This window comes from Desmodus rotundus, chromosome 9 (assembly GCF_022682495.2).
Source record: "Desmodus rotundus isolate HL8 chromosome 9, HLdesRot8A.1, whole genome shotgun sequence".
NCBI classification, from domain to species: domain Eukaryota; kingdom Metazoa; phylum Chordata; class Mammalia; order Chiroptera; family Phyllostomidae; genus Desmodus; species Desmodus rotundus.
The window spans coordinates 15,228,846-15,253,916 of NC_071395.1; the positions used below are offsets into that span (position 1 = coordinate 15,228,846).

Genomic DNA, 25,071 nt, shown 5'->3' on the forward strand with positions numbered 1-25,071 from the left:
ACATCATATGCCGAGGGACAGAGCCATAGACGAAGGCGAGGTTAGAGACAAAGCAGAGCGCCGAGCGGACCGGAGGAGCGAGGGAGCGAGGGTCATCTCCAGCCAGTACTGTAGCACCAGGACTGGCCAGGAGGCGGAGGGCAGAGCTCGTGTTCACGGCTGCTCACTGCTGGGGGGAGAGAGGAGAGGCTGAGGAAGTTCTTGTTATTTCGCTGTAAAGTAGGTGCCGGGGCCGTCATCCTGTGCAACATTACTGGACAGTGGGTGTTTGTGTGACCAGTGTGAGCAATGGGAGGGGAGCCGACTGAAGGCCCGCAGGGGCACCGCTTTTACAGGACTGTGAGGGTTTGCAGTAGACGTCGGAGCCTATGACCCCATTGCGCTCCCTTAGATCCACACCCGTGCACACACAGAGGCCAGAGCACAGGGAACTGCCCTGATCCACGGCAGGGGATTGCAGGGCTGGTGCAGAAGGGTGAGGAGGCAGGAAGGCGGAGAATGTCGATAGGCACAGTACGAGGGGGGAGTCACAGGGCTCAGCGCAGAGAGAGCGCTGCAGGAGTGGGGGTGGGGTTGCGGTGGGGGGTAGGCCCCGGGGTTCTCATTGAGTCAGAGACTGAGGCTGATGGGAAGGAGGACAGAGAGATGGGAAGGGCAACAGGCTTGCTTATAGGCTAGGACATGGATGTTTCTTTCTTCAGGGGGTGTTTAAGGTGGGATCGGGTCTGGTGGGTGATGGAATGAGTGAACGAAGTGGAGTGGAAACGACCGTCAGTGGGGCTGGGAAGCCAAGTCATGGTGAATATTTCAGTGTGCAGTTGTGATTTAAATCTCAGGTGTGGGGCAGTCGGAGTTCGCTGTCGCTGACATGGTGGACATGTTCGTGTTACTACTGCCACCAGCAGGAGGGGATGAGTTGCAGGTAATTGTTTTGACTTTTTCCTCCCCAAAACAAAGTGTACATCTCTGAAAGTGCAAGTTTCAGATGTGTTTTTGTAAATTAAATTGTTATTAGTGTAGGGAAAAAACCAGCAACATTCACATTGGCTAAAATACTTGTCAAAGGCAGATTTGTATATTTTCCCAACGTACAGTAACAGAACTGAGGACCTTGAGCTAATGATAAGCCCAGATTTGGCCACGTGTGACCCGGGAGTGGTGGCATATGTGGGCGGCTCCAGTGGGAAGGGGCCACTGCCACGTGGGCGTGTGGAGTCCAGTTGGTTGAGGAGTTCCTCATAAGATATCCCTTCGTGTTTCACTGGGATCCCACTATCAGAGCTCATGTCCAGTACAGTAGGGTCCTGGCTGTCCTGCAGCGCAAGTCTGGCACGGGCCACCTGGCATTAACAGCCTTCCCCAGTGGAGGGCACTGTCCCCTGCCACGGCCGTGCTCACTCCAGACACCAGACCAGCAACAGGCTTGGGGGTTCCCAGGCCACCCATGGCTCTGACCAACTGGCCACCAATGTGGGGGTTCCCGCAGGTTTGATGACTAACCGGAATGACTCACAGCACTCGGGGGGTGGGGGGGGGCACTGTAGTACAGCTACAGATTCATGATTCAAATCAGGACTGGCCAAATGAAGGGACACGTAGGGAGAGGGCGGGAAGGGTCCCAAACCTGAAGCTCCTGTGTCCTCAGGACGCAGGTCCCTCCTGGACGCTGATGTGTGCCACCCACAGGGGGTTCACCTGAGCTTCAGGGTCTGGAGTTCTCACTGGGGTTTCTTTACGTGGGCGTGGTTCACTGGATCCTTGTCCACGTGACTGAACTCAGTCCCCAGCACCCCGCCCCAGCCTTCCCCAGAGGTCAGGCCCCAGTCACAGGGTGGGCCTTTCTGGGGCTCGCTCCCATTCTGAACTCAGGTGTGGTCCCGGCACCGTGGTGACAAAGACACCCCTGTCACTCAGGAAATTCCAGGGCTGTAGAGGTTACTCCCCCAGGAACCTTGGACAAAGACCAGACGAATTCTTTGTTGTACAGAGAATTTTAGTTCTAAAAATAGAGTGACAGCAGACAATGGGTGCTGCAGTTTAGAAACATTAAATATTAGAATTTAATCGTTGAAAGTTACGTTTTAAAACATTTGAGAAGAAATCTTAATCTTAGATGGAAAAGTCTACATTTTTCAAGTAAGGTTTGGCCTTAGGATTTCTAGTTTATTTGTTTTTTTTTACAGCATAATTTAAATCAAGAGATTGAGGTATTTTTTATCCTCGGGTTATTTTTCCTCAAAAGCAAATTAAAAAAAACAACAACACAAAACACTATATGCTGGTACGTTTAAGGAAAACTTCAAAGACTTTGTTTCTAAATGTACAGAACGTGGCGATAGGCGTGCTTTCTCTCTAAGCGCCTCAATGGTGGATGGTTCCGCATCTTGCACTGTTAGCTCAGGAGAAGCAGGCTCCATCAGGAGGCCAAGTGAACTGGCTCCTGCCGCTCAGTCATGTTGTGTCTCGATGATACATTCACTCCAGTTCAGAGCGTCTTTCAGCATGGTGGGCTCTAAATTTAGAAGATTTTCCGGATGACTTTCATAGTTCCAGTAGACGGTGCTTTTGAGTAATTTCTATCCAGCCATTGTGATTCCTGGTACCCAGGGCTTGGGAGAGATGCAGAGAAAACGTTAGTTAATGAAGCGCGTGACTTCCAAAATCTTAGTGTCAATTGCCGTCCCCCTCCTTTTTTTTGTCTGTAATTAAATGTTTTTGATAAATCACTTTCTTCTCCTTTTCTCTTTAGGGTATCAAAAGAGGCATAATTGAGATGGCAGACCTGGTAGCCATCACCAAATCTGACGGCGACTTGATAGTGCCGGCCCGCAGAATCCAGGCAGAGTACGTGAGCGCACTGAAGCTGCTCCGGCGGCGCTCCGGAGTCTGGAAGCCCAAGGTGCGCAGGCGCCCGTGCTGCAGCCCCGCCCCAGCCCCGTCTGAGCTGGGCGTAGACTCGATCTCTTTACTCCTATATGAGATTACAGTTTTAAGAATTATGACAAAGCTGGAGTATGTAGTCATGATTTTCAACATAATCCTTCAACCAGCAGATGTCAAAAACTAGTTGTGAGGTGATAGATTAGATTGCTTAATGCTGGGCTTAAGCCATTTGGAAATGATTGCAAATCCCTTCTGAAAGGAACCTCTTTAAGATTATGGAGCAATTAATGATTTGATTATCTATACTAGAGTTTGAGTAAGAGAGAGAAGAAGGCTCTTGAAGTGATTAACTTCCCCTTAGGCTCATTCGGTGCTGCTTTCAATAAGGGAGGAGGAGAAGAGTCCTGTAATGAGCGAGGCAATAATACTGACGTGGCAGCTCTGTCTGCAGAATTACACTGTGTTAGTAAAGACTAAGCTCTGATCACCGTGAGGAGAACCGTGGTGACTTGGCCTTGAGCTCCCAGTCTTCCCCAGTCACCTGGTGCGTTGGGTCCATAGTCCTGTACGTGCAGGGGTTGGATGTTGAGCTCCCTGCACTTGCTGAATCAGGCAGCCTTGGCAGAGTTGCTCACCCTGGTTTCATTTTCTGGCATCAGACCTCAGAGAAACCTACTGAGCATGGCCCTTCTCACCCTTGTGACCCTCTCACTGTTCCTCCACGGGGTCTGAAGACCATCTGAGCAATCCTAAATCCAGATGAATCTCTGGGCTAGAAAACTGGGCCTTGAACCAGTAATTCATCTCTGCTATGCATTTAGGAATCCTAGTAAGTGACCTCGGTGTATCTGGTGTTTCCCCATGTAGTAACTCGGACACAGCAATGCAATGTCTCGTTTTTGCCAGTTCCTGTTTTTGCCTGTTTCCTTAGACTGCGAGAATTCACTGGCAGCATCAAAGCCCCTGTGAAAGCGTGTTCTGTCGTTGTAAGGAGCACGGTGCCGCTTTTCCCCCTTTCAACAGGTGGTTCGTATTTCTGCCAGAAGCGGAGAGGGGATCGCTGAAATGTGGGACAAGATGAGAGAGTTCTGGGACCTGATGCTTGCCAGTGGGGAGCTGACCGCCCGGCGACAGCAGCAGCAGAAGGTCTGGATGTGGAACCTCATCCAGGAGAGCGTGTTGGAGCACTTCAGGGCCCACCCCACGGTCCGGGAGCAGATCCCTCTGCTGGAGAGGAAGGTCCTCAGTGGGGCCCTCCCCCCAGGACTGGCGGCAGACTTGCTGTTGAAAGCTTTTCAAGCACGGACTAATGAGATGTATCCTATACAATAATTTTCCATACCGTTTCATAAAGTGTTTTCATATTGAAAGTCACTTGTGTGCTTATATTTTCAGTAATGCTTTCGTGGTGCCCTCAGCCTCTGTATCTGAGAACCGTGCCTGCAAACTGGAAGAACATTAGCTGTGGATGGCAGAGGTCAGGCGGTCAGGCAGTACTTACAAGGTACCTGTGGTCTGTCACTGAGTTCCGTGTTTTCCTGTTTCTCTCTGTTCTCTGCCCTGGCGCGGTGGCCTGTAAGAGAGTTCTCAGCAGTCAGGAGCCGAGAACGCCGAGGACGGTGAATGTTTGTGCACCTTAAAATGCTTCCCTCGATTCTGTGTTCTCTGGAAATTTCAAGGAAACATGTAAGCAAGAGTCACCACATTTCGGAAGTCTTACTTGAGGCCAGAATAATACATGGTGGGCTTCTAAGAGCTGAAAACCATGATTGACTGTTCCAGGATTTCTGAAACAGCCATCCATGTACACGAGTAACAGAACAGCCGGAACGTGCGGTGATGTGAGCACAACTTTAAAGTTTGCTTATCTGTAAAGTTAGGATAAGGGAATCTGCTTTATAGTGTTGTTGGAATAATTAGATGAGAAATTACAAACTGCTTAGCGCTTGATAATTGGTAAGTGTTGTAAGAAATTTTGCACATAGACATAAGATATAAATAAATACGCGTTATCGATATGTTATCCTGAAGGAAGTGAGCCTCATGAAAAGGGATAATTAAATATTGACCTAATTATTGGTAACATACTACCAAAACACACAAGTGGGGTTTATATAGTCGTCAGGGCCTTTCTAGCTCTCATTTCGGCTCATTATTTTGCAGCTCTAGTTCCCACTTTAACCCTTTGTGATTTCTGGCTTCCTAATTTTAAATTCCTGACAGACATATGATTGGCCTGTTCAACTTTCAGAGGCACTAGAGGTCGCTGAGGGGAACCCGTGGGTGAGTTGCCTGGAATCAGTTGCCCACCTCAACCTGTGTTTCAGGGGCTTGGAGAAAGTATAAATGTGGCTGCTTCTCAGCCAGCAGGAACAGTTTGTAAGGCCCTGTTTCTTCGGGTTCGTGGGTGGGGCAGGCAGTGTGTGCTTCCACTGCGGAACAAAGTCTCAGGGAGATGGAATGAGTTTCGGCGTGCTCAGGTGCTTTGCTTAAGCAGCCAGCGTGGCTGGGACTCAGACCCACCTCCCCTGGCCCCTTACTCAGTGACCTCTCTATTACGTGGGTTAGAACCAGCTCTGAAGAAAAATGTATTGCCTGTTGACTGTAATCTTTTCAATTGTTCCTGTTCTTCCTTAGGTTATCGGGCTGTTTAATTCTAGAAATGTCATTGTTTACTAGAGATTTGCTACACACACTACATCTTAGGGTAAGAACTTAAGAAATCACAACACCTCTTGATAAAACCAGTGATGTTGCTGGTTCCAGAAACTTCCTTCCCACTAGCTCCAGTCACTTGGGGCTCTTGGAACCATAGAGGACACAGACTATTGTACGCAGTGAACTGTGGAGCATCAGCTTCGTTGTTGCGGTTTGAGTGAGGTCCACCTGAAAAGAGACATGGAAGTCCTAATGCTCAGTCTCTGAGAATGTGCTCCTACTTGGCAACAAGATTGTTGCGGATGTGATTAGCTGAGATGAGGTCATGCTGGAGTCGGATGGGCCCTGATCCAACATGACTGGTGTCCTCATCAGAAGACAGTCATGGGAGGGCAAAGACATGGGGGGACCACTGTGGAGATGAAGTCAGAGACTGGAGTGAAGCAGCTGTGTGCCAAAGAATGCCAAAGATGGCTGGAAAACCAGCGGACTGTAGAAAGAAGTGAGGAAGGATCCTCCCACGTGTTCCAGAGGGAGCGTGGGCCCCACTGACATCCTGGTTGCAGAGCAGACACCTAGACTCCACAACGCGAGACAGTGCATTGCTGTGGGGTTAAGCCACCCAGTCTGTGGTGCTTTGTTACAGCAGCTCCAGTATGCTAATGTCAACGCCCCATCTGAGCCTAACTCAGAGAGGAAACTTCTACCAAGACTTTATCACAGTCCTCCCCACCCCAGCTAAGAATATAGTCTGTGACCTCCCAATTCTGCCTTCCCTCGGGACCTTCGAAACCCTTAAAACAGAAGGAACACAAGAGAGTCCTCATGTTTATTTCGACAAAGTGCTGCACCCTGCGTCTGCTGCTATCCCACCACTCACTGTTGGGCTTTGACGAACTGACCCAAAGGACCTAAATGTACAAGTCTGGGAGGTTGGGTTTCCGTAAGAGGGATTCGGGAGATTACAGAGACGTTCTAAGGCCATTAGCCGTGAGCAGCAGAGGAGCCACGTGAAATGTCTGGCCAGTCCTGGTTTCTCTGCCTTGCAGAGGTGCTGTCTGCTGCCCCCCAGAGAGAGTGGGGTGGGGTCGAGTACATGGAACTTGTTCTGCCCTTGGGACGCTCACTCTGGTTCGTTACACTTTACGATGTCTGTTAAGCTGCTCTGGCATCAAGCCCTCTCATGTGGTATCTGCAGTATGAATTTTTAGCTCAAAATAATTTAACCTTAATCATGTGCTGAAAAAAATGTGGTAGGGATTTGTACCTCAGAACAGAAGTTACTTCATTGTATATGGTATACCTACTTCATAATATTTAGAAAGTGTACCCACCTAGATTTGTATTCTGTGAATCTTTTTTACACAGTCCCCTACGTAAAGGAGGGTGGCAGGAAAAATGCGGCAAATATAACATATATCACTGTACTTGTTGGGAGTAGACCAGTGTGGCACAGAATAATAAATGGTGGTGTTCAGTGACCCAGAATAGACGCATAATAAATATTTATGGAATGAATGGACGAATGAACAAATTCTGAGCAAAGCTTATACAGAGCCACAGAGACAAAGCCACATACTGAAAAATCTCTTAACAAAGAATGGTAAGCCAAAGAGCTGGAATGTATTGAATTAATCTAGTTCTCCAGAGTATCCTAAATTGCATTTGTTGGGGTACCCACATTTCTGTAGGACAGCGTACTGTTGCATCTCTCTAAGCTGAAAGCATCCCTCAGTATAACCCCAGAAACAGGTACGTGAGTACCCGTGCACGTTATAAATCTGCCCCCATGCCAATTCAGCGTCCGAAGGAGGTGGGTGGAGTCTCAACCTAGGTCATTGTAGGGTCCTCTGTTCCCAGGTCTTGTGCATAGTCCTCCTGTGCATCCCTGAACTTGTAGACAAAACTTAGTAACAGAAAAGTAAAACTTGGATTTGTGTTTGACGGAGCCAACAACTGTAGGAAGTGACTCCCTTGTTGAATACGGAGCGAATGACGGGACTGTCTCTTCAGTCCTAAAAAGACTCATCTTCTGGTCTTTGTTCACCAACACTCATGCATTAACTGACCAATTCATCAACTTTATTTTGTACCTGTCCCTTCCCCCTACCATGGCCTTCCAGGTAGGATTCAACTGTTTGAAGCTCTGAGGGGTTCATCTACCTATTGTTTATCTTCAAGCATTTAGAAGCTGTCACCTGCTAAGATGAAATCCTCCTTACAGAGGACGTTGTAATCCCAGTTAGGAAATATGCACGGGTGATACCGTCATGGAACCTTTCTTCTTTGCCTGGAGACCTTCTGGGTTTGTGAGGGCCTTGCATGCTGGTGTTTAACGGATGACCTTTGATGGGCGCTTTTCGAACCTGACTGCAGACCCTGCAGAGTGTTGAATGATGTGCGTGACAGGAGGCCGCGCGTCCGTCCTCAGGAACAAGGGCATCGGCAGAGGTGGGTGGAGGTGACAGATGAGAGAGTAAAGCAGGTTAAAGGTGTGGGTCGAGATGGTCTAGAGGCCGGACTGCAGTCACACTGTCAGAGTTTCAGCTGCAGTTCTGTCACTCCCTGGCGGTGTGACTTTGTACAAACTTTCTGTGGATCAGTTTCCTCATCTGCAAAATGGGGACAATAACAGTACCTTCCTCGTGGCATCGTGAGGACCAAATAAATTAATGCGTGTAAAGGGCTTGCCGAGTGTCTAGAACATAAAAGTATTTGCTTCTATAACCACCAGTTGTTATTATTATTTACATGATTGTCTCCGAAGACTCAGGGCACTTATGCAAGAATAGAACTTTGAAGTACCTTTTAGGAGGTTCGTTCTCAGTGACTTTCCACTGTCCTAATCGTGTATTCTGTCTGACACCTAGACTGTTGTGTACAGCAGAATTGTGCCGTGATGACTAGTTTTACAGTACAGGGAAGAGGGGCTGCTTGGCTCGTGGGTCTGCTTCCCCTCCACTCCGCCGGGGAGAGCAGAAGACGGCTCCCACTGAATGCTCTTGATCCCGGGAGGTGCCATGGAGATCTTCAGAAAGCCTTGCCCATGGTTGGGACCCTTTTTTTAGTTTCAGTTATTGTGAATCTTGTTTGTGTGTGTGACACAATTTGTGGGTTACCTCCGTGTGGGTACCTGTGAATAGACAGTTTCCTTGGAAAGCAGCAGCTGTTGTCTCAGGTTTCTCACATGGGGTCCACTATAAACCTGATGTTTTTCTGTTTCCATTTCCCTGTTCCCTAGTCCCCACCCATTCCCCCGCCCCCCGCCCTGCCGAAAGAGTTGTATGACTTATTTTCTCCCTGCCTCTGATAACTGGACCCAGAACTAGAGAGAGAGAGAGAGAGTCTAAGAAGCATCATATTTGTTGAATTGATTCCAATGGCTTTGCCCTAGAGGGTTTTGTGTGTGTGTGTTTGTTTGATAGAGAAGTAGAAGAGAAAAATAATTGTAAGCCCAAAAGAGAGTCTTCGCAAGATTTGGGGAATAGGTTTATATGGATGCATCCCATTCGTTTTAGTTTTTGTAAAATAACATAGTGGCTCTGATTATGAGTTACATATATTCATTGTAAAATGTTTAGAAAATAAACGTAAAATATAAAATAATGTAAAAATGATGTGGAATATGTAATAAGTATTAATATTTTGATGTATAGCCTGCTAGACCTTTTCTTATAAATACATATATGCGTATGTTTTTTATTTAACAAAATTGGGATCACAGTGCATACACTGTTTGAAATCAATTTCAGTTTTCAAATAGTAAAAATAACCAAAAAAATTTCAAAAAGAAAAGAAAACATCCTTCCTTTTAGGCTTCTCCTCACTAACTTTATCAATTTCCTTTTCCTGCTCCTGTGCACTTTCACCCTCTTTATTTCTGTCCAGTCCTGTTGCAACTGGTTCCTTGTGTCCTGTGTCCGTGAGACCACGTGCCACACAATTTTTGATAAGGTACTAAACATTTCCAAGTTACACAGTTGGTAAGCATTGAAGAAATTGTTCCAAGATCAAGGGCTGAGCATTAATGTTATTCTAACTGACAGACTCAAACAGCTATTAACCACAACACATTATGTATGCTCATTCAGCTGGTGGCCACACTTACCCAAATAGCAGCATTTGGCACCTTATGGGAGGGGACAGATTCTTGCCCGAGATGGAAGCTGCAGCTTCCTACTGGGTCTTTTTGCTCCAGGGAATTCTGCTTCTTCTGGCCTTTCCATAACTTGTTTCCCTCCTTGGTTTGATCTTGGAATGGGTTTTGCCTTCACAGAATGCGGCCTGACCTATCGAGTCTGTGGTGACAGAAATCGAAATAGCGGCTACCTCGGGGAGCGTATGTGTACGTGCTGTTTGGGAAGGGACCAGAGGGATACATCTGGGTGGTAGTTACATGGATGTACACACATGTAAAGTATACTTGTGTATTTCACGAGTTGTATGTTGCGTCTCAGTTAAAAAGAAAACAAGAACTGTTGCTCAATCCACCTTCTTCCCAGCTGTGTCCATAGTTGGGGCTGGATGTCTAGTCAAGGTCTAGTAAATTTCTGAGACTACCGCGCAGCCATTGTCTTAGTGGTAAAGACCCCAGCCTTGTCAGCTCCTGGACTGTTCCATGGGACAGCAGTACCCCGAGATGCTCCTCACCCTACAAACGGAGCTCGTGGCCAAATAAGTTTAGGAAATGCTGCACCATCGACATCCCTTTGAAAGATTCACAATGCACTTTGGAATATTAAAGGCTCTAAGTCCCACAGTGAAGAAATATGTTTATCCCAACTTGTCTGGACTGAACCTTGAAACTGTTAATTAATATCTATTAACACCTTATAATAATAATCAGCTTGTGTTTAGACAGAAGTCTGGCCGACGCTGGCCCCCCTTCTCCCAGTCAGGTGATAGGTACGCCACCTGCTGGTTTTACTGGGTATAAGGTCACTCAGGAAGTTTCTCTTTTCACTAAAGGGCACTCACAAGCCAGAGTTCTTGTCAAGGTTTTTTTCACATTTAACACACGGGGACTGAGCAACGTAACTTGCCATAATTCAGGTACAAAGGAAGTTTTTAGTGCAGGCTCCACCCGGAAGTCAGATCATACAAATCAGCGCTGAGTACCAGTGTCCCAGACAGTGAGAGAGACTCGGACAACAGGAGGACAGAGTGAGCCCAGAGGCCTTTGGAATTCTCGGACTTCATAGATTAGATACTTAGGATGGTAAATTTAATTAGTCTGTTCTACTTATTCTCTAGTTTGAAGTCAGCTTATTTCAACAGACTTGTCCAATATCTAATGAATTGATGGATGAAGCTCTATTTACATGTAAACCACTATTAGACACTTTTGCTTAAACTTTTAAATTTTACTACTATTGATTCTCGAGATTATAATTGTTAAAATGATACCATAATTGATTTTGGGAAAAGCATTGAAACTAATATAAAGGACCAGAAATGTGGTAAATTATGGTTAAATATACCATAACTTATAAAGAGCTTATTTTATTACATATTTTATAGACTACCTCACAATATATTGAAATAAGAAAGTTTTAAAATATTTTCTACAAATAACCTCTCAAATATGTTCTATTTATTTTCCTTTCTTGAAACCATATATATCTTGCTAGCAGATAGTTCTTTAAAAACACTTTTTTGCCAGAATTGCTAAAGGTTTAAGCAGATAAGCAGCTGCTAGCTGACACCAGATGGGCCAAAGCGAGTTGCGCAGTCCAGTTTTTATTCCCCTCTTTCATTTTTTATATTTTACTTAGTTATTTTTAGAGAGAGGGTAAGGGAGGGGGAAAGAGGGAGAGAAACATCAATGTGTGGTTGCCTCTCCCGCGCCTCCTACTGGGGACCTAGCCTGCAACCCAAGCATGTGCCCTGACTGGGAATCGAAGCAGCAACCCTTCGGTTTGCAGGCCAGCGCTCAAACCACTGAAACACACCAGCCAGGACTTACTGTTTGTCTTCATCTTCTCATCACATCTAGATTTCTCCAAGAGAGCTCTGAAGAAATCTCTGCCTTCAACTCCACGAGAAAAAGCAGCTGGGGCTGCAAACATCTGCCTAGTCTTCCCAGGGCAAAGGTGTTATGGTCGACATTTCAAAGTTTTAAGGAAAGAAACTCCTAATTTTAAATACTAACAATTATTCGCAAATCATGTTATTCTCAGAGAGACGTACCCTATGGTGTGTCAGCCTTGCGTTGACTATTTAGATTCAGCTCCTGGAGCAAGTACTCCTAGTATTCAGAGGTCAATGGCATCAAAATCATCTGACAATATGAACAGATTGATTTCTGGGCTTTTCCTCAGACCTACAGTCTGTGGAGTTTGTGAAGGTAGGGCCCAGTCCTCTGCATGTTTAACGTGTCCCATAGGTGCTGATCCAATCGCTACGGAGATTCTTTCTTTTTCCTTTTCTTTTTTAATGCTGTTGGGAGATCCACTCACAGAGCGCTGATCAGGGGAGGCATGGCATCCGTGTTTATGAAGAATTCCACAGGGCATGTGCCGAAGCACAAGGATTGCGAACTACACTCCAAGAGTTGATTAAAGGAAGGAGGAATGTTGAAAGATCTCGTTCTATTTGCCGGTGGTTTGTTTGCGAACGCAGAGAAAGGCAGGCAACTGTATTAACCAGATTTAATCATTAGTGAAGGACACAGGCAGTCATATGAGTAAGAGATGGAATGCTGTGACTTCTCAACCTCAACAGGGTTCACAGTGGCATTTCAATGACCTTGCTTCTTAACCCTGGCTGCTCTTTAGAATTCTGCAGGAGTGAACTTTTAAAAAACACCAGTGCCTGGGCCCTACTCCCGGCCAATTAGATCAGAATTGTTGGGGGTGGGGCCTGGGCTGACACGTGGGCAGGCAGCTTAAGCACCATTGCTTTGTGACATAGGACAGGTTGAGTCACCTGCTATTGTTGATGTCACAAGTAGTTCATATTTGTGAGGACCCTTGGAGGCCAGTCTAAAGGGAACAAATGCTTGGCACTCTTAAACCAGCCATCGTTAGGACTCACTATTTCATTTATAAAAGCTATTGCTGTCTGCTTTCCTGCCATAATTTGTAGCCGTACATTGCTTAGAACAAAGGCCAGGAAGTTATATAACTTATAAATTTGCTAGTTAAAACTGGGGGGCAGGAGGGCGGTAGTATTTGTGGAATTTTGTGATCTGTTGCTTGGCAACTTTTGATGAGCCCAGCCAATTCGTTTCTTGCTACTAAAAGGACATTACTTCCTCATTGTGCAGAGGGCTTGCAACGTGACCCAGCGCTGGCCATCCAGAGCCATGTCGCACTTCTTCTACTTGACTCCAGAAATCCTTCTGCCCTTCAGACCCCTGACTTCCCAGGAGTTCGAGCTGATCAGACGCAAGGCTGGAGCGTCTTGGCAGAATGAAACGAGATGGTCAGCCTGTTCTCCCACGACCTACGCGGGCAGTTACGGGAGAAAAGAACTGGAGGCGCCCACAGGCGGCCGATTTTCCTCGGAAGCAGGACAGCACCCGCCTGAGTGTCCCCAGTAAGATCGCTTTGTAATTTGCACCTGGACATGTCGCTATAAATAGACAAGAACGCTGATAGAGAAAGAGGGTATTGTAAACCCGGAGCGACTTGCGCGACTTCACTCTGCGTCTGTTCCTGTTGTAAATGTCAGCAGGAAGAAGAGCTAAATGTCAGTTATCAGCTGAAATGACGATTGGTCGTTTCTCAAGTGCCTGTAAAATTATGACCTCGTCCCCTTGAAAACATGAAACTATGGGTATTTGATTAAACTGTGGATATTTTGGGTTCTCTGCTCAGCGAAGGCACTCCCCAAGGCACTTCACTTTGTTTCTTGTCTAGTTTTTCCACTTTCAGCTGAAATTAAAAAAAAAAAAAAGCCCCCAGAGCACGAGGAAGTTCTACTGAAACCCCCCGCGCTCTGCTGCGCTCCACCTCGGAATGTCTAGCGGGGAAGGCGGTGTTAGGGCCCCACAGGCAGTTTCTGAATGTTTGCTCTAAGTCCAGCCCTACATTAACCACCCCCCGCCCCCCCCCCACAAAAATTCAGTTTAATGTGGTAACTGAAACCGCAGAAATAAGGAATCCGCACGAGGGAGGGAGACGCCACCAGGCACGCGGGGTGGGGACGGGGAAGGGTGCTGTGGGAAAGGTCTCTGGCGGCAGGTTTCCTCTGGGCTGCGGGTGCTGCGGGACCCCGCTCTGCGGGAACCCCCTCTGCGGAGCAGGAGGGGGCGCAGAGGGAAAGCAGCGGTTCATCCACAGCACTATCAGAGAGCTGCGGAAAACGTTGGCGGAGATGTAGGAAAATAGGAGAACTCCTGATGAACTATGTCCCCCTCTATGTTAATTGTCAACTAACTTGTCCAAATTCTGGAAATCTGTTGGAAAATCAGACGGATTAGTGGCTCCGACTTGAGATGTGAAGACTAACTCAAATAGTATCCTAATAAATATTAGTTACATTGCCTTCCAGGCTTTCCAAATTATCAAAATCATGCTTAAAGCTAAGATGTCTCCAAAGTGCTCAGTTGGATGTCTTGTCTGATTTATCCCAACAAACTGCAGGCTCTGCGTCTTTAAAAAAGCTCACGTATGTTGACACGTCAATTTATTGGGAAAGTTCCTTCTCCCATTCTGTGAATTTCAAGGCGTCCCTTGGCCAGACAGAGGAGTCTTCCACTACAGCTGAGGTCTTCTCTGAAAACAGTTTGAAAGCTGGCATCCAAACACACGCACTCGTCAGAATAGGAAAAAGTAGTTAATAAGTGGAAAAATGAGGAAAGATGGTATCTGGTGAAAATGTACAGAACCTTGAACTAATTTCCTACTTACGGAGAGTGTGGTCACCGTGTGAGTCAGTCTCACCAAGGCAGCCTGTGACACTGCAGAGCACAGAAGAGCACAAGCTGGTGAGGTGTATCTTTATTTTTGGAACCTCAGAATCATAAGGGCATCCTTTCCACAACTGTGGCTGCTTATGCTCGGGGCTAAGTAGCAGTGGGGGTTATCGATGATGGCAGAGGGTCGATTCGGCTCCTTTTGAAAGTACTGGCTATACTCTAAATTTGCTCTTGTTTTTAATCTTTTTCTTGGTGAATTTCATTATTTGTTTTTCTCTTTTTTAAACTTATTTTATATTGAATTTATTGGGGTGACATTGGTTAATAAAATTATGTAAGTTTCAGTATCCATTGTATAATACATCATCTGTCTATTTTATTGTGTTTACCACCCCAAGTCAAATCTCCTTCTATCACCACTGACCCACCCCCCCCGCCCTTGGTTAATTTTAGCACCAAGGACAAATGTCTTAAGTTAGGAGCAAAAGCTCTTTGATTAAAATTCTGAAAGGCTACAATGAGGTATTTTTACGCTGCTCTAAAGTCAAAATGGTCCAAGGGGGAGTTACTGAATGAAGTGTGGACCGACTGATCATTTAAACTGTGTCAGGTCAGGACAATATTAAAGTTTACAAAACATAATGCTTTTTATTCACCTCCTGCTTCAACACCCATACTGTGCAAGACAGAGGAGAGTTGGTCATTTGGTTCTAAATCAGATTCAACAGCAGATATGTAAGATTAATAAACATGTGGAAAAAGAGCTCCTGCCTTGGAAGAGCGGAGGTGAGTGCGGTACTGCAGCTATTGTGGAATGTCCGTACCCATTCCAGTTGTCTGCCAAGGTTCGAATTGCATTTTGGAATTCCTCAGGCAGAAGTATGGTATAAGTATAAGTTTTTAAGCCTTCATGCTTTTTAAATGAAATTATTCATTCATTAATTATTTTGTAAGATGGTGTTTTGTGTGAGGTCTCTTAGGCTAAGTGGCAGTAGTGATGGTTGCAGAACACTGTGAGTGTGCCTAATGCTGCTGAAGTGTAGGGTTACATGTGGCGAAATGTCCGCTTTATGTTATGTACATTTTATAGTAACCATTTGTGAAGGACAGGACTTTCAGAAGATAGGGAGGGTCTCTATACATCTCTCTCCGCTCCATAACAGCAGAAAAACTCTGGGAAAAAAACTGTCAAAATCAACTTTTTAAAAACTCTAGCAATTAACCCAAGGTGTGCAACAATCCGAGAAGTGTTTTGGAGGAAAACTGCAAAGCTTTGGTAAGAACAGCAGGGTCTGCGGCATTGAAACTGGACCACTCTCGTCCCGTCGATGGTTCTTGAGAACAGTGGTTCCTGCAGGTGCTTGGCCACGAGAGTGATCCGCTTTGTTGAAAACCATCATTCTCAAGCCACTCCCCTTGGAAATTCTGACCACAAGGCACCAGTGAATCTGCTTAACGGACGTTCCACGTGATTCTTGGCATTAGAAAACAATGGGAACTGCCACTGTGTAAGAGGCTGAAAAATCTCTTCCTGTAGCCTGGCCACCTGACACCAGACTTCGCTGGAATATTTTCAGCTCCCAGTAGATTACTTCCAGATGAATTAAAGAGCTAAGTGTGAAAGGCAAAACAAGAAAACACCTACCTCGCACGCTCAGCTGCAGGTCCTGGAGCTGGGACACCCCGCCTTCCCCAGCCAGAGGCCCCGAGACAGTGGCCACCAGTGTGACGTGCTCCAGACGTGACGACTCTGCCCATCTCATGCAAAATACCCTGCGCTTCCACAGCTTGCTTAACAAGAGAGTGAGATACAGCTGTGTTCTGAAGGACAGACACACCTCTGGGTGTCCCCAGGTTATTCCACTGCTGTGATGTTCTAAGTTGTACTGGGAAACCCACATGATTACTGTAACATTTCCTATGTCATTCAGCGCTTCTTTTGAAAACAACTCCCTAGAGAAAAGACTCATAAATCCTCTTAAAACAATTAGGAACTTAATGCTTGGGTTTGCTTGTACAAAAGTTGAACATCATAGCCTTTTATGACAAATCAGGGAACAAACTAATTGCTGAAGACAATGAGAAAGTCCAACTTGGGTTGATTTAATGGGGTGCAGGATTATGATTGAGAGTGTGGAAAGGACAAGAGAGGAAGCAAAAGTTTAAGAAATTAAATGAACAGATGAATGAAAATCCCTCTCAAGTTCATAGGTGTGATTTATAAACCCGTAAACTTATAATTCACTTTTCCATTTGCTTTCTTCAGGATGTCATTGCCAAATGGCTCCACCTGCACCCTTCTACCCTCCAGGGCTGGTCCCCAAGACACGGCAGGTGTTAGAGGTAAGTGCAGCACCATGGGCTCCAAGCATCGCCCTCTGCACAAGTTTGCTCTCCTTGTAACTTCTGAGTTCTTGATTTAAGTCCACACAGTTTCCATTTTCCCACTACAGGCAAGGCATCTTTAGCAAGAAAACCCACATATTCTACTCTGGGTCTGTCACTCCTAAAGATGACAGTTATTTTAGGGCAAAATTTTCCTCCTCCAGTTTTTCCCAAAGGTAATTCCGCCAGAGCCTCCAGCTCTGGTTGTGTAACCTGAGCTTCACTGGGAATATCAGAGAACTAAGAAGAGAAACAAAGCTATGAGCCACCGGCCAGTAAATGACACTTGCTCATCTATAACCACTTCCACCCTGTTTTAGTGAAATTAGGATAAGGCTGGCTGCTGTAACAGGTAAGCCCCCAAATTCCAGTTGCTTAACTCAACAAAAGATATTTTGCCTTCATTTAAAGGCCAAGGTGGGGGGTTTGCAAGCCGACCTTCCACACGGAGATTTAAGGGCACATTCCTTCATCTTGGGGCTCCCCCCCACCCAGGGACTCCAGAGTCCTTTGTCTCTATCTGGCAGGTAGAAACGACACCTGTCTCTTAGGCTCACATTCCAACGGAAGAAGTGGTCACCAGGCTCCACCCAGATGCCAAAGAGTTCAGAAATGGGTTCCTCACTGGGCAGCTGCTTCCTAGTGCCAATTACCCTCCCCACCACCCCCAACCCCCAGGGAGGAAACAGCTAGGCACCCTGCCACACACTCCGATTCCGAGGAGGAAGCAACAGGCTTTCTTCCTATATAATTTACGTCTCTCGGGGTTAACTCTTGGAAGGTTTAATAAGACTAATGTCACCTCAAATTAGATTTGTTTAGCACTTTGCGAAATTTTCTGGGTAATACTTTTGCTGTAGTACTTAGAGGGTTAAGGGGTGTGTGTGTGTGTGCGTGTGCGTGTGTGTGTTGGGAGGTGAACAGAGCTATTCTGCAGCCTTGCGGGGTTTTCTTCAATGATGGAGATAAAGGTTTTTAACAGCTGCCTTGGATGGTCACTAGTCTGCTGGCTTCACAATAAAATCGGACTCTATGAAAGCAGTTCTGGGGTGGGGTGGAGGGATGAGGAGAAAAAGCATACAACTGTAATTGAATAACAATAAAAATTAAAAAAAAAAAAGAAAGCAGTTCGTTTGAGGTGGGGTTTATGCAGTGCGCTGGTGGCTGAGGCAAAAGCACGGGACAGGTAACCATTTGTGCAATAGTTAAAATCGGGAAAGACTGACTTTCCTGGCTTTGCAGCAATGAACGTAAAATGGAAACACACTGTGTAGCTGGGAGACAAGTCTGAGCTGGGACCCAGGTGATTAAACAGCCTGGTCACATCATTCGGTGTGAGCTGAGGTGACAGGGCATCTGATCTGAGGAGCACAAAGCACAGCCCTGTTACATTCATATTCTCCCTGTGCCCTTCAGAACTCTGACGAGCCCGCTCATCACCTCTGGCCTGGGCCGCCGGGAGCAGCCTGCGGTCAGATGGTTGGGCTAGTTCAGGGGTGGTAACATGAGCAGCAGAGCAGTAACTTACCTATATGACAGGTGTGACTTTGCTTTCCTATCCGGTCCTGTTTTCATGGTGAAGCAGTGGTGGGAGGAAATGACACAAGTGTATATATCCATAATGACAACTTCTTAATAGATTTTACCCACATCGCCTGCTTCACGCTCCTCAAATGGTCATTTTCATTTAACTGATTGCGGCAGCAGACCCTCAGATAAGGTGGTTTTGGTTGATGTCATTTCCTTATAATGTCCATGGGATGCTGTAGGGACTTACTCTTGTTTATATGAATCAGCCTTCAGCAAAATTGGTTTTGTTGTCCATCGTGTCCCTATACGCACAGAGTTAAGTGAGGGCTTAACTGTACTTGCTTCATTAAGAGGTGACAGTACAGCAAGGCAGAACGTTGTCATTTGGCCAAATGATAACTCCTTCTGTGCTTCTTTTCAATTCTCATGTTGAATGTTTGGATCATCAACTTTAACTGCTATGCTAGAAGCCCCTAACGAAGGGGGTTAAAACTGAAGCCAAGGATCAAATCGTCAGTACAAGCCACCTGTGTACATTTGCGCACCTTTGGCGGAAAGATCGTGGTCTGCTCATTGTCTCTTTGCAGCAAGGTATCATTCACATAGGTATGCAAATCAGATGGGCCGGGCTTGAGTGTGATTCCCATTCATCAAAGCAAAACAGTGCTCATTCCTTCTCACAACTGCCTTTCAGAGAGTCCAGTTGTATTTGTTCTGCCCAGGTGAAGGTGGTTTTCCTTTTGCATGACTATCAATTTCTTTCCAGTTGTTTGATTTGGATGTGGCTTTCCCCTCCTGTGGCCCTGTATGAAGCAATACCTGATAAAAAGAAAAACCAAATGTCGTAAAGCTGTAGTACAGCCAACAAACATTGATACACAATTCAACTGCCCGCTTACACGCTGCTAAGTAGATTCTAGCAAGTTCTGTTCACTTTGGAAGCTTCTTTCCAGCAGAAGCAAGAGCAGGGTGGAGAGCAGACTGCGGCTGAACTGGGGCAGCACTCACTGGCCATCCCTGTTCCTTCTCTTGTCCTTGGCGCTTTACCTGTGTCCACACCTGCACCCCTCTAAGACGAGCCCGGGTTACCTTTGAAAAAGGCTGCACTGGCCTCTTTCATTCTTGCTGTTCCAGGAGGTGCAGTATGTACCAGGGAAGAGGCTCTAAGTAGTATGACCACGTCAATGCCCAGAGCTGACCACATACATAAGATCTCCCTGGGAGAGTCCCTAACCGCAGGTGACCAATTCTGAATGTCTGAAGCAGCTAGAAATGTTTCCATGGTATACGCCGTTCCACAAGGATGGCACACCTAGAAGAATGTTGACAAGAACTCTCCTAGTATTCTAATATTCTAATATTCCAGAAGGGCAACATCTGTATGCATTCTCATGTTTCTTCAAGAGTGTTTGTGTCCATTTTTAACATCCCTTTTCTTCTATTCCTTTATTCCCACTTTCATTTCTCTGTGAAGCACCCTCCAAACCTCAAAAGATTTCTAAAAGCAAAAAAGAACTCACCAGACTGCCCCACGAATTATGTCTTCACACAGGGAAATCTTAAAGCGTGAATGAGTTGATGTCACTTGTATTTCCTGTTGCACTGGCAATAAAATCCTAATTCCTTACCAAGGCCTTTTAACTCTTTCATGAATGTGACCCTGCCTCTCTTTCCAGCCCCATTGTGTGCCTTTGCTCTGTTTTGCTTACTCTATTCAGGTTACAGTAGTTTCTTTTAATAACTTGAAAGTGGTAAGCCATTTCCAGCCCCAGAACCTTTGCACGTACACTCTCTTTGCCAGAATACAATTTTCTTGGCTCTCCTGAGTTGTAACCTTCATCTTCTTCCCCCTCCTCCCTCTCTCCCCTCCTCTATCTACCTACTTCCTCCTCCTCCCATAACTGTGGAATTTGATGGCCACGTGAACAAGGTGGCCTAGAATAGGCTGCACTCACTGCAGGGTTCCCACGCTCACTCCTGGGGTGGGCTGTCACATCGGAGGGACCTGCGAATGCTGGCTTTGGTGTGTTTTCTGGCTGATTTGTATGCCTCGCTGTGGGAAGTGCACGCATCTCTTTTAAACTACAGTAAAAAAAGCTCACACTGGCCACCAGTAAATGTAGAAAGTGTCATAAGCAGTTAGCTGGGACTGAGGTCCCCACCCCACTAATAATGACAGGCATGCTGGCTGACTGCCAGCACACTCTGGAGAATTCCAGAATGGCCTGCCTCTGACTCAGGAATACCAACATCCCTTTCAGGTGTTGGGAACTTGGTTTTGTAGTTTCTGTTTTGAATTAGGAAACAGTCTAATAAATGGTTAAATGTCTTTGCCAGAAAATATTCAGTCTAAGGCAACAGTTTCCAAATTCCCTGCAGAGATTGGACACAGGGGAACCCTGGCAGCCAAGCCTGTGATTAAGAAGGTCACAAGATGCCATCTGTTTCCGTGTGCACTTTACTGTCCAAGCGTAACAACCACTAGGAGGTGGCTGCCTTGGCTTCTGCCCATGAACTTCACAGGTAGCACTGTGGTGGGCACGACGGTGACTGCAGTGGGCTTGTGTGAACAAACCACCCGGTTGCCTGCAGGGCGGGCTGGGGTGAGACGGGGAGGAGATGAAAAGGAGGCAAAGCATTGTTTTCGGGCCTGCCCTTGGCTCAAATCTGACTGCCACGCTGAGGCTGGTTTTCCTAATCTTTGTTCCGCCGCGCATTGGCCATCGATAAAACATGGTCAGAGCGCTCCTCCTTAACCTGCAATTGTGAAGTTAAGGCAGATGAGCGGATGCCCTGTTCTTTCATTCACAACTTAAAAAGATGTTTTAATCCATAGAGAAGTTGATGGAATAGGACAATCAGTATTCACCTACTCTCACCTGGATTCTTCATTTGTGAGCATTCTGCCACATTTGTTAAGCTGCAGTTTTATCTTAGTCTCTCTCTGTTGGGACTGGTATGGACCTCTTGGCTGAACTATTGAGAGTAAATTGCAGACATCATAACAGCATGTCCTTAACTACTTCGGCGTGTGCCTCCTAGGAGTAAGAATGTTCTCTTACAGAGCAATAATGCTATTACCACACTTAAGAAACTCAATATAGATAGAATTACTTTTTAAAAACCTATTATACAGATCATTAAATGCCTGGTTCTTAAAAATCTGTGAGGAAAGGTTTTCTCTATCCTCTGTCCCAGGGGTTAGCCGCTCTCTAAGACACCTCCTATTTTTGAGGCAGTTTTAAAAAATGTGGTGAAAGCCCTGGGCCCTTATCTTCAGAAAATACCCCTGAAGACAGTTGTGCAAGCCAACAATGCATGCCTCTCGGGTCCCTCTGCTGTCCATGGCTCCAGGTCAAGTGCAGTTAATCTCTGATCCGAATCCTCCTCTTTTGTTTGCATGCGATGGAAGACCAGGTCCTCACAAAGGTTAAGAATGGTTTGTCTTTGCTTTCAAACCTTACGTTTCGTGTTCCAGGAACTCAGATATGGGCAGGTAGGACACCCCATTCTCCCCAATCTATGAAAAGGAGGCTGAATCTCAAACACAGCGAGAGGTATGCTGGGACAGACACCCAGGAGTTGGACTAACTGATCAGAAGACTCGGGAGAATACTTCCAATCTCGAGCTTCTCTGAGTCTAGAAGGGCTGAAGCTCACCACCCCATGCTTGCTTTCTCGATAATTTCCTATTAAAAACCAAATACCTGTGGCATTCATTCCACCAGGTGGGCATAACATTTAAGGGCCTAATACATAAACGTGGACTATGTTGGCAGATACTGCCACTGTTATTTTCAAAATCGCCCAGTTTGTTTACAGTTTGAGGACTAGGAAATGGAAGCAGGGAGGTGGATACCCAAACTAGGATAACATTAAATGTCCTTAATGAAAAGGTCAGCTGAAACTGCTAAGGTCAAGTTGCACTGTAGGCTCTGTTTTGTCAACTGTGAACTTGCAAGGAAAGAAATCATTAGCTCACCATACTTCAACTTGTGTGAGCTTGCTGGTGTTCCTTCCTCCCCAGGAACAGACTAAACAAAATGAGAGACATTTCTAGCTCAGTTCGAAAAATGACCAAGTGTGGCCAAAAGCGAGTAAATGCCCCATGCAAAAATTCTAATGCCTCTTTCCCCTCTGTAATCTACCAAGTGCCTCAATATTAGTTTCTGTAAAACTTGAACATTATAGTAGCATTTCACTTATTAATTAATGACTATCTCATATAATTCTTGAAGGGTGACAAATAACTATTAAAGCCTCTGGCAGGCCTATGGGATTTTTAAAGGCCTAGTAGAGCTTTGAAAGGCTCAGCACTCATGGCAACAGAATAATCGGAGCTAATTGTGAGAGATACACTTGTCCACCTGCTCTTACTATAGGTGTGACAAAGTGGGTCCTTCTTGAAGTTAACTCAATAGTTGTTGAACTCTTCACTTGACTTAAGCTTAAGCTATACCTTGTTTTAAAAGGCATATTTGACAAATGCTATTCCTTCTCCTTGACTCATCCCTAATGACCAGAACCCATCATATTACGCTAATAAGACCCCCGTTTTCTTTAATCAGTTTTTGTTCATTTTAATCAAATTAAAGCTTTGAGAGAACTCAATATGATTAGTCACAGGGGAAATGCAAACTAAAACCCCAATGAGATGCCGCCTCACATCCGTGAGAAGGGCTGTTACCACAGAGGTAGTAACGGATGCTGGTGAGGACTTGGAAAGACTGGAACCTTTATTCACAGGTGGCGGGACTGTAAAACAGTACAGCCGTTCTGGGAAACACGTTGACATTCTCTTTAAAAGTGAGACATACATTTGCTATAGGATCCCACAATTCCACACCCAGGTATTTGTCCAAGAAAAATGAAAACGTGTCCACCTGAGGACTTATCACGATGTTCACTGAGGCATCACCCATAGTGGCCTGAAGTGGAAATAACCCTTCTGTCCATCACCTGGTGAGCTGGTAACAAAACATGGTCTACTACAGGAATACCACTCGTCAACGCAAAGGAACAAATTACTGAAAGAGCTGCAGTGTGGATGGGCCTCCAAACGTGGTAAATAAAAGAAGGACCGCATGATATATGATTTCATTTATGTGAAGTGTCCAGTAGAGGCAAATCTACAGAGAAGGAAAGTGGGTTAGTCATTTTCTGGGGCTGGAGAGAGTAAAGGGGAGTAGCCGTGAGTGGGCCGGAGGGATCTTACTGGGCTAGTGAACGTGCCCGAGTACTAGTTTATGGTATTATGGTGATGGTTACATAGCTTGATAAATTTACTTGAAATCATTGAATTGTACACTTAAAATGGGTGAATTTTATGGTATATAAGTTATCTACCTCAATGAAATTGTTAAAATATACATCAGAGCTTCTTTAGACCTTGAGAAAAATTTAGACTTTGAGAAAAAATTGGTACAGTCTTGGCTCCCTCTGATTCTAATATGAATACAAGCTGTGTATCCTTGAAGATTGCTCCCAGCAGAACACTCTTTGCCCCATCTTCTGGTCCTGCATGTGAGGATCTTGGGCGTCACCACTGTTTCCCAAATTGGAGAGTCAGACATGCGAATACAGGGAATCACGGCCCGACAGAGCAGAGACTCGGCAGCGGAAACCGCCCCAGCTGCCAGTGCCAGCGTGGGGCTCTCTGAACTGTGACTGCCAAACTGCTGGAGGCTCGCCGTGGACAAGCCTGGGAGCTAAAAAACGCCAGGGGACCCAAGCATAGGGGAGGCCCGACAATATTGTAAGATTTACCTCCAGGAACTCGCCCAGGATTCCAGAGTAAATATCAGAGAAAAATCCCCTTTGTGTTTCAGGAAGAAGGAGGGGAAAGGAACTGTTTTGAAATATTCCAGGCACTGTGTTCTTCACAAGGTCAGCCCTCAGGAGAAACCAGCCAACCAGAACTTCACCTGCCAGGGTATTATCACAGCGGAACCGACCCAGAGAAGGCAAATGCCCAGCTCCAGCCCACTCTGGCCGTCCTGTTCCACCCAAGGGGGGAGAAGAAAACTTAGAAACTAGCAGCACTCCCGGCCGGAGGCTCAGCCTGTCACTGGAGACTGAGAGCCAATCAGAGGCTTGCTTAAGGACAACCTGAGAAGAGGGCAAAGGGCATGGAAAATGGAATCCTTCTGATAACTTTTCTTAGTATAGTCTCACAATTTTGATGTGTCCTCAGCTGTCCTCAGCACCATTTTTTATTTTAAAGTAAAATTGAAATGTGTACCATACAAAAAAATGTTTTGCATAACCCGCCCCCCCCCCAAAAAAAAAGAAAAACTCCAGAATGTTTCCTCTGAATGAGGCTCGGTCACAGTTTCCTCTCACCTGACCCACGCCTACTTTCTGCCGGTCAGACCTAAAGGGGAGGGAGCGATGTGTGCACCATGTGCTGATGTGGCCCAATCGGGAATCTAAGAGATTTCGTCTGGCACTGCTTCAAGCCCGCTTTCTCCTCTTCGTTTCACGCAGGCCTGCTCCCCCATCTAACCGGTTCCTTTAACGAGTCACTTGGTGTCAGGCACAGAGTGGTAAGTCCCACGTTTCTCAGCCATCATTTACTTGTAGAGCTTAACTGACTACACTAGGGGAAGTGAGGGCCCAGCTCCCATGAGCCTCTGTTTGCAGAGTTTTCAGTAACTGATCAATACGTAAATTTGTATACTGTGTGTTTCTGCTTAAAGACACCTTATTTAACATACATTATCGATTCACGCCTGAATGAAGATGATCTAACA

General features: G+C 45.9%; 2 protein-coding genes across 2 annotated transcripts in view; both read left to right on the forward strand.

Moving 5' to 3' along the window:
* Positions 1-8,879, forward strand: part of MMAA (metabolism of cobalamin associated A) — a 24,784-nt gene extending 15,905 nt beyond the window's left edge. The window contains exons 5-7 of the mRNA XM_024569206.4: positions 837-922; positions 2,750-2,899; positions 3,907-8,879. Coding sequence (XP_024424974.2) covers positions 837-922; positions 2,750-2,899; positions 3,907-4,215 — 545 coding nt within the window. The 3' untranslated portion in view covers positions 4,216-8,879. The remainder of the gene's footprint in view (positions 1-836; positions 923-2,749; positions 2,900-3,906) is intronic.
* Positions 4,281-25,071, forward strand: part of C9H4orf51 (chromosome 9 C4orf51 homolog) — a 24,857-nt gene continuing 4,066 nt past the window's right edge. The window contains exons 1-3 of the mRNA XM_045202345.2: positions 4,281-4,387; positions 16,671-16,747; positions 24,806-24,864. Of these exons, the coding sequence (XP_045058280.2) occupies positions 4,281-4,387; positions 16,671-16,747; positions 24,806-24,864 (243 nt within the window). The remainder of the gene's footprint in view (positions 4,388-16,670; positions 16,748-24,805; positions 24,865-25,071) is intronic.